Raw genomic sequence first — 15,858 nt, 5'->3', positions numbered from 1 at the left:
TCTCTCCTCCCCTCTCCTTCTCTCTCCTCCATTGCTCTCCTCAAGTGTCATTTTCTCAAATATACTTCACACAAGAAACAACCATTCATCACTTCATATCTATTCTCATTTCTTCTCTCTCTCTCTCTCTTCTTTCTCTCTCTAAACTTCATCAAAATCCCAAAGAAAAGAGGAAAAAGAAGAAGAACCCATAAATCTCCTCTCAATTCCCTTCAAAACCCATATTCACACTTCTCCAACAAATCTCTAAATCTCGAGAAAAATACGAATCAAGAACGACGACGAAGAAGAGAAGGAGAAGAAGCAAGACCAAAACTTTATGCGTATGGAGCTATTCCCAGCACAGCCAGATTTATCCCTCCAAATTAGCCCTCCAAATACCAATAAACCTTCTTCTTCTTGGATAACAACACCTCAAGAAGAAGTTGATTTGAGGTTTTGGAATAATCTTAGTTTGGAGTCCACTAAATCCACTCCCAAACACCCCCCTCCACCTTCGCCTCCTAATCATCATCTTCATCATCATCATATATCCGCTCCCCTTTTCGAAACCCTAAACAAAACCAGACCCCGACCCGCCATTTTCCACCACGATACGACGTCGCTGCTCAGCCCGTCACCACCACCGCCTCCCCCTCTCCCGTTTCCGGGATTCTTGCAACCCATTAGAGGAATTCCGGTGTACCATCAAACAATTAACCCCTCCGGCATCGGTGTCGATGGTGGCCGAGGCATTACTCCCTCTACCGTCGACCACCGCCAGATTATGATGCGGTCGAGGTTCTTGTCTAGGTTTCCGGCCAAACGAAGCATGAGAGCCCCTCGGATGAGATGGACATCAACTCTTCATGCTCGCTTTGTTCATGCTGTCGAACTTCTCGGCGGCCACGAAAGTACGACGACCCTCTAATTTCTTCCCCTTTTGTTCAAATTCGAAGTTGATGGGTTACGATAAATTTAATCATTTATTCATATTCTCGACACAATCAGGAGCTACACCGAAGTCGGTTCTCGAGCTTATGGATGTCAAAGATCTAACCTTAGCCCATGTCAAATCTCATTTACAGGTACATAACTCATAATCTTCCAAAAAAAATTGCTCAAAAACACAATTTAGGGTTAAGTTTTGGTAAGAAAATAAGAATCCCAATGGTTTTGCATTGTTGTTACATCCTTAATTAATACAGACAGAAATCAAGGTTGGTTTTTTTAAGAACATGTTTGGTTTTTTGTTTTTTGTTTTTTTTTTTCAAATTCCAATGTTTTTTTTTTTTTCCCCTTTAAAAATGCTCTGCAAAATGGCTCAAATTCTTAGCTTTTATTTTTCTTCTAGATCTGATGGTTCTGCTTCTGCTAGCTAACAAACAGCTTTTTGCTTGGGAGAATGAGCCATACCAACTATGAGTAAAATAAAATAAAATAAAATTATAAATTTTAATTTTTAATTTATTTTTTTATTATTATTATTAATTCAGCTGAACACATGCACACAAGACAAGGTAGCTCAGAGAAGACTGTTCTCTTCGATGAATAAATGAGAGCAGCTGTTCAAATTTAATGTAAATTAAATATTTTTTAAATCATTAAAATCTTCAAACATTTGAGATAATTGTCTGTGTTTTGTGAACAAAACATAGATTTGTTCTTGGTTTCTCCGTCTTTTTTTTTTTTTTTTTGGAATTTTTGTTTAAATTATCCAATAAAAACTCATAATTTGATTAAATATATATATATATATATATATATATATATATATATTTATCTATTGCAGATGTACAGAACAGTGAAGACTACAGACAGAGCTGCAGCTTCTTCAGGTGTGTTTTTTTTTAAAAAAAATTATATTTTTTTTCTTTTTAAATCGTTTTTTTTTTAGTTTTTTTATTGAATATTTTTATAGGCCAATCAGATTTATATGAAAATGCTTCATCTGGGGACACAAGCAATATTGAAGATATAATATTTGATATTCAAAAGCCAGCCATGGGAAGGCAAAATGAGAGCTTAGTTCATCAAACAACAAGGCAAGACAAGGATTATCATGCCCTTTGGAGCAATTCTTCAAGGTTATAATTCAATTCTTGTGCCTTTTTTTTCATTTTCTCGACACGATCATGAGAAGATTTGAACCTAAGAAATACGAAAGACGTTGAATGATTCTTTATAAGGGTGTAAAAACCTCTTCTTAACAAACGCGTTTTAAGAACTTTGAGTGGAAGTCCGAAAGAGATAACCTAAAGAGGACAATATCCGCTAGCGGTAAACTTGGGTTGTTACATAATCTATCTGATCACTTAAGTTTAATGGGTTACTGTAAACTTAGTTACGGTAATCCATTAAACTTAGGAAGTAAGAAAGACGTTAAATCATAATTTGTGAGGTCCCACACCTGTTGGGGAGAAGAACGAAACATTCTTTATAAGAGTGTGGAAATCTCCTCCCCTAGCAAACATGTTTTAAAAACCTTGAAGGAAATGCAAAGGGGATAGTCCAAAGAGGACAATATCTAAACTTGGGCTGCTACATAATCTTTCTGATATCTTACGCTTAATGGGTTACGGTAAACTTAGTTATGTTAAAATGATTTTAAATGGATTGGAGAGAAGAATGAAACATTTTTTTATAAGAGTGTGGAAACTTCTCCCTAGCATAAAGAGGACAATATTTGTTAGTGGTGAGCTACACAATCTATCTGAAATCTTAAGCTTAATGGGTTACGGTAAACTTAGTTAGGTCAAAATTACTTTAAACGGGTTCGAACAAGAACGGATCGAACCAGCTCAAGAACTTAAATCGACCAATAATGATGAGGCAATTATGAACATAGTCTCTTAAAATGGATGAAAAGGATGTAAAAAGAAGGCACACGAACTCCCTAATTCCAAGAGAGAGGGGGAGAAATCTGTGTGTTTTGGATTTTGTGGGGCTCAAATATGGAGACTTTATTCAAATGGGACCTTTAGTTAGAAACTTAGTGTCAAAGCTAAGCCCTTTTGATGGACCCATTAGTGGAAATTTTGATGCCTAAAAACAAAGCTTTTTTTTCTTTGTTCTTTTGAATATGGAGTTTGCAAATTCCTCGTAGTTTGTGGGTTTAGTAATGGGATATCACATGGTGTTGGTGTAGCTTTTTTTATCAATCAAAAGCACCAAATGCAAAGGGAAAAAAGATTTGTAGCTTTCTTTTTCCTTCACTTTTCTTGCTTTGCATGCTCTAGTTTGAAAAATATGCTCCCTTTCTTGCTTTGTTTATGTTAATAGGGAAGCTTGGTTGCATGGTTTGCCAAACGATTCTTCTCGGGACCTTTCTTCGTCCCTCGAGGTACTCTGTTTTATCTCTCTCCCATCTTTTGATATGATATATTGTAGGAGATAAAGATTTGATCTTGTGTTATTGAAGAATCTGAAGTAAAACTCTAATCTTATTCGATATTATCTTAACCTGAGTTATTACGTTATCGAAGAATCTGAAGTAGAACCCTGATCTTATTTGATATTATTCTTAGTCTGAGTTATTACGTTATTGAAGAATCTGAAGTAGAACCCTAACCTTATTTGATATTATTCTTAGCCCGAGTTATTACGTTATTGAAGAATCTGGAGTAGAACCCTGATCTTATTTGATATCATTCTTAGCTCGAGTTCTTATGTTTTTGAAGAATATGAAGTAGAACCCTGATCTTATTCGATGTTATTCTTAGCCAGAGTTATTACGTTATTAAAGAATCTGAAGTAGAAACTTGATCTTATTCGATATTATTCTTAGTTCGAGTCATTACGTTATTAAAGAATCTGAAGTAGAACCCTGATCTTATTCGATATTATTCTTAGTTCGAGTCATTAAGTTATTAAAGAATCTGAAGTAGAACCCAGATCTTATTCGATATTGTACTTAGTTCGAGTCATTACGTTATTGAAGAATCTGACGAAGAACCCTGATCTTATTTGATGTTATTCTTAACCCGAGTTATTACGTTATTGAAGAATTTGACATAGAACCCTGATCTTATTTCATATTATTCTTAGCCCGAGTGATTACGTTATTGAAGAATCTGACGTAGAACCCTGATCTTATTTGATATTATTCTTAGCCCGAGTTATTACGTTATTGAAGAATTTGACATAGAACTCTAATCTTATTCGATATTATTCTTAACCCAAGTTATTATGTTATTGAAGAATCTTGAGTAGAATACTGATCTTATTCGATGTTATTTTTAGCCCGAGTTATTACGTTATTGAAGAATCTGAAGTCGAACACTAATCTTATTTGATAGTATTCTTAGCTCGAGTTATGTTGTTTGAAATGAAGTTACAAAGCCTGCTTGGATTGACTTTCTATGTATTTGAAGCATAATCAAAAAATTTTTTTTATTGATTTACAGAATGATACGGATCCGAAGTGCTCAAACAACGAGAGACTATCGGAAATAAGCTCATCTACCGATGATTGTGGAGGGACAAACTCTCATAAGCCAAATTTAGAATTCACATTAGGAAGGTCAATTTGATGAACACAAACAAAGAGATTGGTTAGTTTTCTACTCATTTTGAGATATGATTATATCTTAGAACAGAAATTGAAGTGTAAGAAAAGAAAGCTAAAGAAAAGCAGCTCCTAATTTCTATCCACCTTTGACCTCCCAATTCAAAATATATAAATCTAATTCATTTTTGTTTGTTTTCGCACTCATCTGAACTACTCGGGTCGGGATTATTTTTAAGCTCACCCCTAGCAGATATTGTCTGTTTTACCCCGTTACATATTGCTGTCAGCCTCATAGTTTTAGAATGTGTTTGTTAGGGAAAGGTTTTCACACTCTAACAAAAAAATGTTTCGTTCTCCTTACTAATTGATGTGAGATTTCACTCAAACACTTAAAAAAGTTATTTGAAACGGGCTCGTGCTCGTGTTTTGAGGGACAAAATTGTAAATTTGGTAGGCCACATGGATTAGATAAAGGAAAAAGTAGAGGGTAGAGAGAATATAAACAAAAAGATTGAAAAAGAAAGTGAATTAGAAGAAAAGATAGCAAAATGACAAAAGTTGGGGTAGCAAAAGGAGAATTTGGAGTTGCTTTTAATACCCATTTTGCAGATTTTTATATCCATTAATCTAATTTTTCAAAAGAAAGCTTTCAAATTAAATCCCAATTAGAATCAATTNTTTTTTTTTTTTTTTTTTTTTTTTGTTCTTTATTAGCTTTATCACTTTGGAAATGGTGCTTCCCACCCATGCATGAATTTCTTGTTTTTTTTTTAAAAAAAAAAAAATTATAAAAAATTGAGCATGATTGATGTTCTTATGAGTTTAAGATGTTTTTTTTTTTTTTTATTAAAAAAAAAAACATGTTTCTCGGTTTGCTCTAACCCTTCAAAAAAAAAATCAAAGAAAAAAAGTTTTGAAAGATGGAGTGCGGCCTGTAGAGCACATGTAAGGCACAGTCGGGTTGATCACGCAGCGGATCTCTATCTCTCTCTAGATATCTAAAGATGGAGAGAGATGTGAAAGTAATAGCCTTTCAATTTGCCTCTGACCATCAAATGAAATGTGAATAACCCGTCCTCCTCTCTTTGAAACAAGGGACGCTTCTGGTTCTGTTCTAAGGATTCCCGAGGAGAAAAATAGAGATGTCTCCTACGTTACCCGTAATATGTGGAAGTATCGACGTAATTTCATAGAGTCATTCGGTCTGAATGCTACATGAAGAACATAAGCCAGATGAAGGTAAGTCCGCCTATCAGATATTATCTTTTTTGGCTTTTTCTTTTGAGTTTTCCTCCAATATTTTTAAAATGATCCGTTAGGGAGAGGATTCACGCCATTATAATAATATTAGTTTTTTACCAAAAAAAAAAAAAAAAAACTGTTTTATTTTTAAAATCATTATAATTCTAATCTCAGTCAGCTAGCTCATCTCACCAACATTTTTCTTTATTAAATATATATATATATATATATGGTTCGAGGGCTGTTAAGAAAGACAATAAGAGCCGACCAAGGAGGAAAACGAAAGGCATTTCTGGTCTCCTAAGCCAGATGGTACTCGTGTGGAGGTGTGTCATGACGAAACAAGGGAATGAAAGCGTGACCGAGCCCTACGCCTAGCATATCGTTGAACGTGAGTTAGAAATCTAGCTTTTGAAGATAGTTGATCGCTCCAGTATTCTCTTGCATCCTCTGCGTACCTAACGTCTCCGACATTTTCTTGCATCCCTGCAACTTGGTTAGGTTACCCTGAGCGCTTTTCAGTATGTTTTGTCCACTCTTACATGTATCATAGAAATATTCTCAAGAGATCACCCATCATAGAATTGTTTCAAAGAAAGTCAGATTAACTCTGTAGTTTCTATGATTGAACCATCGAATAGGAAGGTGCGCCTTATTGGTATACGTATTAATTTTCAGTTCTTTTAAGTTTAAGGTGCACCTCATTCAGATGTGGTCTCGGTTCATTCATATATCTTTTCTTCACTCGAGTGTCTCACTTATCTTTTCTTCCCCAGGAAATCTAATATCCGTCATGAACTCTCTCACTAAAATCTCCATTCCAAGACCTGATGATCACAATTATTCGTGAGAAACACTCTACTCTTTATTGAGACCAAACCAGAGGAGATTACAAGACACTATGAAGAAACTACTACACTCTATTGTGTTCGAGATTTCTTGGGATGAAAATCTTGATAGGGTGGAGGGGTATTTACCGGAGAAACTAAACAATTTATTTCTAATATAACTAAATCATGTTCCCGAAATATATAGACAATGGGCACCACCCGGTGAACATGTCTAGGTACGAGCGTCTTTGCTACTCCATTAGTGACGAGTCTCGAGAGAAAAATGAATCATAAGGACTAATATTGTATTGGGAATTAAAACATAGATTTAATCGTCTAATTCTCCTCTAATCTTACCCGCTTGTGATGTCAACGTCAAAGTAAATGATAAAAGGCCATGTTTCAAGCTGTACACAAAAGTCAAATAGAGGATAATTCAATAAAATTACTTCACGCGCTATGGATTTGTATGGTTTCACCGACGCTGTAAGAAACAATTACCCAACCAATACATGAGAGCGTCGTTAACACGCGTCTAACTTAGAGAGTAACAAATTATGAGCTCTCTCTACGTTTTGATTTTGCTCATCAATTATTGAAATTTTAATAATGTATAAACTAAAAATATTCTTATGTTATATAGAAATTGTTGATATTTTATTTTTAAAATTGTGAGACGGGAATGAAAGATTCCTCGTAAGGGTATAGAAACTTCTCTAAAGCAGACGCGTTTTAAAATCGTGAGGCTAGCGATGATACGTAATAGACAAACCAAACAATATCTACGAGCAATGGATCTAGATTGTTACAAAAATACTTGTGCTTGCGTTGCGTAGGTGTTGGCGGGCATGATGTGCGAGCAAGGGTGAGAGGGGCATTGGTGCAGCACGGGGCTTGGCGTGCATGCACTCAAGGTCATGTAAGGCGCACGTGCACGACAACAAGCAGGGCACCTGGGCTAGATTGGCGAGCAGAACCAGCATTGGCACACGCACGAGGGCCAACATTGGCGCCCATGAGCATGCCTTGGACATAGGCCTTGCATGCACACGAACGTTCAGGTCATGCTCCCACCCATGCATCATTCTCATTAGCACCCAAACCACACTACCCCAACTCGTGACCTAAAACAAAAATTGAGATCTAAAATGTGCGACACCTTTTCTTCCCCAAGAACACCTTTGGAAGGTATAAAAACGGCAAGGACAATATTGTAATTTTTGAAAAAATGCACGGTTTTAAACAAATTAATTTTGATTTTTTTTTTCTATTTACACATTCAATACCCTAAATAAACTAGGGTACTTGTTGTTTTATTTGTCTTGCTACTGATCTCAGATGCTGAGCATCTGAATTGTCCTTATTGGTCCAAAAAAAAAAAAATGAACAAAAATGCTTATTTTCAACAAAAAGAAGGGTTTAAATAACTCATGGTACATGGTCATTCAATTACAATCAAGATGTCTCTTCATCCCTAGAACGATGTTCGGAATATGTTATAATTGTACTCTTGCAACAGCGGGATAGTGATTGTGCGGCATTTGTTCTAACCCAGCGAGCAAATTAGTCATGAAAAGTTCGAACTTCGCTCGAGGCTCGAATCATGTTTGAGAGAAATGTTTTGAAAAACGTGAGCGATGAAATACGTTGAAAACAATTTGAAAGAAAACAATGTTATAAGCTAAAAGCGCTTAGGTAACAACGACTTTAAAAGAATATAACTCGAGTAGGAAGAGACTGATTTTGGTGACCGATCATACCCCTTATATGAATAAATAATAACAACAATTTTCATTTTAAGGGTAAAAAACAGATATTTAAATTTATTCACTATATTTTTTTAATAAATCTCAAATGAGTTCATATATTTTTAATAAATTTCAAACATAATTTTTTAAATTATTTTTTTTATCAATGGATTAAATAATAATAATAATAATTTAAGCAAGAAAAGACTAATTATAAATATTTTAAAATTTTATCAAGGAAATATTAACCAAGATTCTTTTATAGAAAAGTCCACAGAAAAAAATAATAATAAATATTATAATTAAGATGGAATAAAATTCAAAATAGAGATACCTATTAGTTTCAATCTTATTTAAAAAATATTCCATAAACTACTAAAAAGTTTCGATAATAATTTAAAAAAAAATTAAAAATACTTTCGGTATGTTCAAAAATACCATTAATATTTTTAGATGAAAATCGTTAATACTTCATCAAAAAAATAAAAAACATCTTTTTAAACTGTTTAGTTTAAAAATGGCACGTTTTAAAAATAATATTAAAAAGGTCGGACGTAACAACAGTAAAAAAAAAAATTAACTTTTTTTCATAAAATTTAAGAGATTAAAAATTTATATATATTTTTTAAATAAGACTATAAATGAACTTAAAAGTGTTAATAAATAAAATGATACTTTTATTAATACAAATATATAAAAAATAAAAATAAAAATATATTAAAGAAAGAAAGGAATAGGAGAGAGGAGAGAAGAGAGAGAAAGTAGGGTAATATAATTTGAAAATGATTAGGTTTATGATTTAGTTTGGGCCCACATTCAGAGGAGATTGGGACCCCTATCCCTACACTTGTAGGGCCCTGTCCTCTAGCTTTTGCTTGTTGACATTTTTTCTTTTTTTCCCAAACAAATAAATTAAATATTTTTATATTTTCAACACTATTTACAGCCTTGAATTGAGTTTATCGAGATTCATCTTTGCTTTTCTATCATTTTTACTGTTTTACATTCACTCACTTTTTCTTTTTTTCTCAATTATTTTTTATCTTTAAAACTAAGCTGGTTGGCATCGAGTGTTGGACTTGTTTGACATTGGTCGGGAAGAAAATACAGAACTATTTTTACTTTTTTTTAGTAAAAGGTCGATAAAAAAATCAACTCACGAGGAAAAATAAATACTTACTCAATCTACCCAAATCTAATTAATAATAAGAATAATAAAAAAAAATAGAAAAACACCAACAAATACCGAAGCCTTTTCAATTCTAGAAACTAAATAAACCCGATGTCCCAAAACCCCAAATGAAAAATATAATGGTTAGATCTTATTTTAGGCTTGAATTTTCCATTTCGTTTCATTTTGGATCCCGAATTTTTAAAATGTTCGTCCTCTAAGTTTATTTTATTTAAAAATAATAATATATATTTTTCATTAATTTATTAAAATATTAATAAAAATTTGATATTAACATTAAAGAAAATAAATTTAAGATAGGAATTTGTATATTAAAATAATCGTTTTGAAAGATTATGAACTAAATTAGCGTTAAAATATATATATTTTTTTATATATATAAAAAGTTTTGCAACCAAAATAAAAAAAAAAATTGAAAGTTCACTCAATAAAATGAGATTTAAATTAAAATGTGATATACAATATAATAAATATAAAAAAAAAATCAATTTAAACCATAGAATTTATAAGTAATAAAATATTATCTCAAAAGAAAATCTCTTCTATTGTTAATAATTAACATTAAAATATTAATCAAAATGACAAAAGGGTTTGGTTTGGGATAGTAATTCTTGGAAAGTTAACAGTAAAAAGTAAAAAATAAAGTGTGAATGATGACGTGTGAAAGAAGGAAAAGCAGTCAAAAAGGAACGGGGCTCACTGTCAGAGACGTTGAAAATTCAAAATAAAAATATTAAAAAAAAAGGAGGCGCAAAAATCGAAGACGAAAAAGAAAATGATTTTGCCATCTATTGCTTTATGATTACTTTGCTTGCTCGCTGACCGTACGGGCAGTCCGGGCAGTAAGAACCAAGAAAACGTTTGCTATGACAGTGACTTTACCACCTGTTCTTCACCCTATAGTCCTCTCCTTGTCTGCCTCCCATTCAACCCCCTCTCCTCCATCTTTTTTTTTTTTTCCTTTTGATAAAAAAACAAATATTTCATATCTTTAGGACTATATTGCAATTTCCTATTTCTTTGGACTAGACATAACTTCCCCGATATTCTTGCATCTCTTCGTCCAAAGACATTATATTATTAACAAGAGAAGATATCTATTTGAACGTTATGCTGGTACCTTTTCCTTTCATATAGTATATATGATAAAAATAAAAGAGCTGAATTATGCTCATGTTGACAACGACACTATAATACTTAATGACCTTTTTTATGTGAGAATATAATGTCATAGTCGTAGAGATGGAATCACTTCTTGTAAACTCATTGAAGATCATTCTGGTCAAGTCCATAGCCTATTAGGCGCTCCTTCATTGACTTGAATCTACTTTCAGATACTCAATTCAAACGTATTGGCAATACTACATGACAGCAACGAATTTGTATCCATTTTTCATCATATTGTGTAGGATCAGATATACCAAGACGAACTCATCTTATTTTCTACTTGCTTCTATGATGATGGTCAAAACGATTCGATATCATAGGCCAAAAAGGTATAATAAAACACAGCAAGAAAAGTGAGAGTAGAAAAGGGGGGAAATGGTGGGAAAGAGATGCTAAAAAAGAGAGGTGCAGATGGCGAAGTTTGAGGAAGGATAAATGAAAGTGGGACAAGAAAAGAAGTGGTGGGTGGGTGGGTGGGTAAGAAATGGGAATTCAAAAACATGAGGGGCCAAAAAAGAAAAAGAAAAAAAAAAGATGTCAGATGTCAGAAACCTTCCTATGTAGAGGTGACAGAGACTCAGAGTTTTAAATTTACCTTTTATCCTAAGCCTGGAATTGAATCATTCATTCATAATTACTTACTTTTTCATGGGCATTGGCTGATGGGCCTCCTGATGTGACTTTTCCTTCCACGTGTTACCTGTTTACACCCACACACATTTTGACAGAGAGAATTCTGTCAATTCAAAGCTCAATTATTTGCAACCTTTTTCCCCTTTAATCAATAGTAATGGAGAAATTTAAGCTGCACCAGATTATATCTCATGAATCAATAGGAATTTAATAGATGCAGAATTGAAAGGGTCGGAGAATTAGACAGAAAATCAAAAGTTTAAAGATTGGATAAACATTTACGGATACTTTATCGAATAATGAGTGTATATATATCTACCTCCGACACACGGGTTGGAACGCAATACTGACACACCCATGATGCCCGGTATTGTCCTTCAAAAACTCATTTCAAAGGAAGTCGCTCGTCTCGACACGCTTGCCCTCACTATGACATATGCATGTGCCACATGTTGGCTTGCTTAGACCACAGGGCTCAAGAGGAGGCATGTATTAACTCTCCACCACCCATGGGCCCTCTAACCTAACCAAGCTACAAATATGGCTATAATATCTACAATGGAAAGCACCAGTTATGGCAAGAACATAATGGGTACAATTAATCGGACAATAAACAGAACCTTCTCAGCTCACATTCAATTTTGTCTTAATTGTACGGTTTTATGCCATATAATACTAATGATCATTTAAAACTACGTTGAAAGTTGGTTGAAGAAAGCACTTAACCAAGTGGTGTTTTATCTGGAAAAAAAAAACAATGCTTCACTCAAAAGATACTGAGATCTCAGATGTAATTGCAAGACTCACTTTTAATGGAAAAGGGAAACTACTTTTAGTTCTTTTAGGTAACCAAACACAGAGGGAAGGGGAGTGGTAATTCTAAAAGAAGGAAGATGAAAGCTACCCTTTTGTCACTTTCCTTTAGGCTTGTGGAGAAGGGTTCCCTCACTCTCAAATAATTCAGAACAAACTAAGTCTTTCAGTGGTGGTTGTTATAGCGTCATGCCAAAGTTTGCTGGGTTCATTTGTGGTTCATAGCTAGTAATCCAGAAATGCATAATCTTTCAAGTAAAGTGCCTTGATCCATTTGTTGTTACCATCTAGACAAAATTTGGTTGGTTTAGAGTAGGTAGGCTCCTCTTCAATTCTTATCACTAAATTCTCAACTTTAGCACAACTTGTGATAAAAATGAAACAAAAAGGCTGCCTCTCCACCCCAACAAACATTTTCTACAGATATTTTGCCATATTCCATAGCACTAGGAATATGACATGAAATTCTTCAATTTTCAAGGCTCTAACCAACTAGTTTGTTTGACATTGATAGTGAAAGGTCATAAATGAAACTATTTCATGTTTCATGTAGGCGTATATATGGAAAAAGAAAACTGAGAATTTCATACCTACAATAAACTTCCAACTACGCCCAAATGGATCCAAAAATTTGTGTTCAATCTGCACTTGCAGAATAGAAGTATGCAAGAAGAATACGAATACTTAAAGCATCTTACCATGCCCGAATTGTTCCAAGAATATACGTTCATTCTGTTTCTACAAAATAGAAATATGCAACAAGAATTCAACTTTTGAGTAAAATATTAAGATAAAAACGAGGAGTAAAAGAGGTGAGATAATAAAGGAAAGTAAATTGAAAAGTTATGACAGGTAGGCTTTTTCCAATTGACCTTTAAAGTTCAAATAATGCCTTTTCTTTATCAAACCCACTGAGCAGAACTCAAAGGGGTCTGATAACTCAAGGACGTTGACCTAGCAGAGCCAAATATATACATAACATGTTGTGAATAGTAATGGTTTCGTACAAGAGGAAAAAGAAAAATAAACCACTTGCAAGTTTTACCTGCAAAAAGTTAGCACAGTTTCCAATTCACTCGCAACAACGACAAATGGATTAAAAGGGTAAAAGAGTGGAGAATTCTCAAGCCCACCAGACTATATACTTGAACCAGTGAGTCAATCAGCCAAACAGTTAGATAAATGACATTTGACACCAATCAAAATCATCCTTAAAAATGAACCGAGATCTAAACCTACTTGTGCGAATTTCTTTAAGAAGTCCATGTCTCAATTTTCAGATCCCCAGTGAAAGTTGAACAAGATTTTACCATTTACATGGACTACTGAAGAATGGAAGAAAGCTAAGAAATATATGTTAATATAGTATAGCAAATTGTGGATAGATATGAAAGAAGTCAGAAAATTGTAATGCAAAAGGTAATATAAGAATGGGCGCAATTGTCTGAGTGTATTAAATAAGCAATTAACTGAGAAGTGTACATAAGAAATAGTGACCATCTCACAAAGCCTATGCCGTGATGCCACAAATCAGATCGACAAATTCTAAGGCAAAACAACAGTAAGACGCCATGTACATTAGTAACCCCCATGACGAAAAGCACCTAAATACAGACTCTTACCGACAGCCTCAACATTCTTTCTCCTCCTTAGGAACTTTGAAAGCACATGGAGACTTCGGAGGTAGCTGAAACAAGAAAAGACTACTTAACAAGTTGCATGTAACAGAAACAGCTACCATTGTCCATGCTAAGATCCATATAGAAACGTTACATGGTCAGGAAAGGAGAGTACAGTACACTAATATTCAAGGTTAAAAACGAAAAACATGTTTATATTTAACAACCAACATGTAGTGGCCCGATTGATAACAGTTATAATATTTTATTCTGTTTGCAAAGATCATACTTGGTATATTTCCAATCCTTTTAATCAAACAAATAGCCTTTCACCCGGAAAAGAAAATTGTAAATTATAATGTTGACAGCTGCACATGATCCATATCCAAATGCCAGTCTTTCGCATAGCAACAAAACGTCTCTACATCATACAAGAACCGAACAATAGTGATCACACATAAAACCCACCTTGCACTGGAGACTCGTTAGCATAGATCTCAGTAACGGATCCCCAACAATGGACCTCAACCGTCTTATGAATTCATCCCTACTGATCTTCTTTTCCTAATATATTAAGGAATATCAAGATCATCCACTAAACAAATAAAATAACAGGAAAGCACTTATAGACACATTCACTTACTCTAAATAAGCAATAATGACCCTTCACCGATTTCATGTCGTTAAGAGAGACTTCTTTTGAAATGGCATTAAACAACATTGAAAAAGGCATCCAGGGAGACTTCGGAGTCTTCAGGGAGCTAGATCCATGGTCATGCTTTTCTGTGCACCTCTTTTCAGGAACTGGCGAAGACACACAATCCTCCACCTAAAAGTAAATGGCTTCCCTTAATATTAAGATGAAAGGAAAAAGAAATCTAGCTTTAATAACTTGAGCGTCCCAAACTTTCTTTTCTATTAATGTTGTGGTCTAAGACGATTTCTTTGAACTCTTTCGCAAAACTCTCTTCTTTATGGGGGAAAAAACACTTCATATTGATCCAGAAGAAAATTATCATGTTTGCAAAAACAGCATAAACCTCTATTAGGCAATTTGCAGAAAAAGGGGTGAGCATCACAATAACAATGACGCTTTGCAAATAAAATTTTTCTTCCCAATTCCCATCCTTCCCCTTAAAAGTTATTTGATTCATCCCCGTCCATCCCTAAAGCTTTTGTTTCATAAACTAAAAGAACTTTTGCATTTCTTCTAAAACCTGATTGCATAAATGCTCCAAGTTTATGAACTGTCCCATCGAAAACCCAACAGCATCCAAAAGTCAGAAAAAGAGTATGCTCTCACAGACAGTATTAACCATAAGGGCATCCATGAAACACGATTGTTTCCTTGGTCTTCCTAAAAAGAACCCCAGTAATCTGGTTTGCCCAGGATGCCATGTAATGTGCCAATTGAATAGTTACAGAGAAATGTACGATAATCAAAGGAAAAAGTAATTTGGCAAGTGAAGCTTGCACCTGGGAGTTAGAATGTTGCGGTTAATGAATCTTTAAAGGCAGATCACCCAACTATTGAAGTAGGTAAATAGGAAAGAAAGCTGATTCCAGAAAGTCATCAACCCAAGAATTGTGAATGTAAACAATTATAAAGGTGGTCAGGTCAAGGAGGAAACGAAAACAAATTAGCTCAACTATACATGGGAATAAAGGCTTTGGCGGGCCGAGATGGAAGGCAACCTTAGGAAATCTATGCTGGCCCAAAATTAAGATCAACTCATATTGAATAAATAACAGCTTTCATAATCATAACTCATAGGTTCACAAGTCCACCTAACAAGAGTGGCAACGAAACCACAGGCAAGAATTCACTGGAAAAATCCCACAGAGAACATAATATTAAAGCCCATAAAAGATGGCTTACTGATTCAATCGAAGAGCAATTTAACTGCAACTGGTCCTGGAGCCCTTCAGAATCAATTCCAAGAAAACGGATTAGAATGCCAACTTAGATCTCCACAAGTCCCCCCCCCCCCCCCCCCCCCCCCCCCCCCCCCCCCCCCCCCCCCCCCCCCCCCCCCCCCCCCCCCCCCCCCCCCCCCCCCCCCCCCCCCCCCCCCCCCCCCCCCCCCCCCCCCCCCCCCCCCCCCCCCCCCCCCCCCCCCCCCCC

General features: G+C 34.8%; 2 protein-coding genes across 9 annotated transcripts in view; one reads left to right on the top strand and one right to left on the bottom strand.

Annotated features, from left to right (window-relative positions):
- The first annotated feature begins 15 nt into the window (after window positions 1–15).
- Window positions 16–6,760, top strand: LOC111466854 (probable transcription factor KAN2). 6 transcript variants are annotated; one of them, XR_002714430.1, is made up of 10 exons: window positions 16–893; window positions 991–1,067; window positions 1,772–1,817; window positions 1,901–2,066; window positions 3,262–3,322; window positions 4,386–4,532; window positions 5,393–5,511; window positions 5,585–5,728; window positions 5,981–6,122; window positions 6,508–6,760. XR_002714430.1 is itself a non-coding variant. In XM_023111522.1 (7 exons), the coding sequence occupies exons 1-6, from the start codon at window positions 320–322 to the stop codon at window positions 4,509–4,511; spliced, it is 1,050 nt and encodes a 349-aa protein (XP_022967290.1). In that variant the 5' UTR covers window positions 16–319; the 3' UTR covers window positions 4,512–4,532; window positions 5,393–5,578. The 6 variants fall into 6 exon arrangements, 2 of the variants coding, with proteins under 2 accessions (XP_022967290.1, XP_022967289.1); XR_002714429.1 differs by lacking the exon at window positions 6,508–6,760 and adding an exon at window positions 6,233–6,376; XR_002714427.1 differs by lacking the exon at window positions 6,508–6,760 and having other exon boundaries at window positions 5,981–6,376.
- Window positions 6,761–13,534: 6,774 nt separating this feature from the next.
- Window positions 13,535–15,858, bottom strand: part of LOC111466819 (inactive poly [ADP-ribose] polymerase RCD1-like) — a 7,208-nt gene continuing 4,884 nt past the window's right edge. For 2 of the 3 annotated variants that reach the window (XM_023111451.1, XM_023111452.1), the window contains exons 5-8: window positions 15,613–15,656; window positions 14,377–14,562; window positions 14,202–14,297; window positions 13,535–13,801 (exon numbers count right to left, since the gene is read on the bottom strand). In XM_023111451.1, coding sequence (XP_022967219.1) covers window positions 13,745–13,801; window positions 14,202–14,297; window positions 14,377–14,562; window positions 15,613–15,656 — 383 coding nt within the window. In that variant the 3' untranslated portion in view covers window positions 13,535–13,744. Of the gene's footprint in view, window positions 13,802–14,201; window positions 14,298–14,376; window positions 14,563–14,753; window positions 15,539–15,601; window positions 15,657–15,858 lie in introns of those variants that run through there. The other variant, XM_023111453.1, reaches the window with a different exon arrangement.

The sequence above is a fragment of the Cucurbita maxima genome, unplaced genomic scaffold (genome assembly GCF_002738345.1).
Source record: "Cucurbita maxima cultivar Rimu unplaced genomic scaffold, Cmax_1.0 Cma_Scf00032, whole genome shotgun sequence".
Taxonomy (NCBI): Eukaryota; Viridiplantae; Streptophyta; class Magnoliopsida; order Cucurbitales; family Cucurbitaceae; genus Cucurbita; species Cucurbita maxima.
The sequence above is the reverse complement of the archived record's forward strand: the minus strand, read 5'-3'. Positions and strand labels throughout refer to the sequence as shown.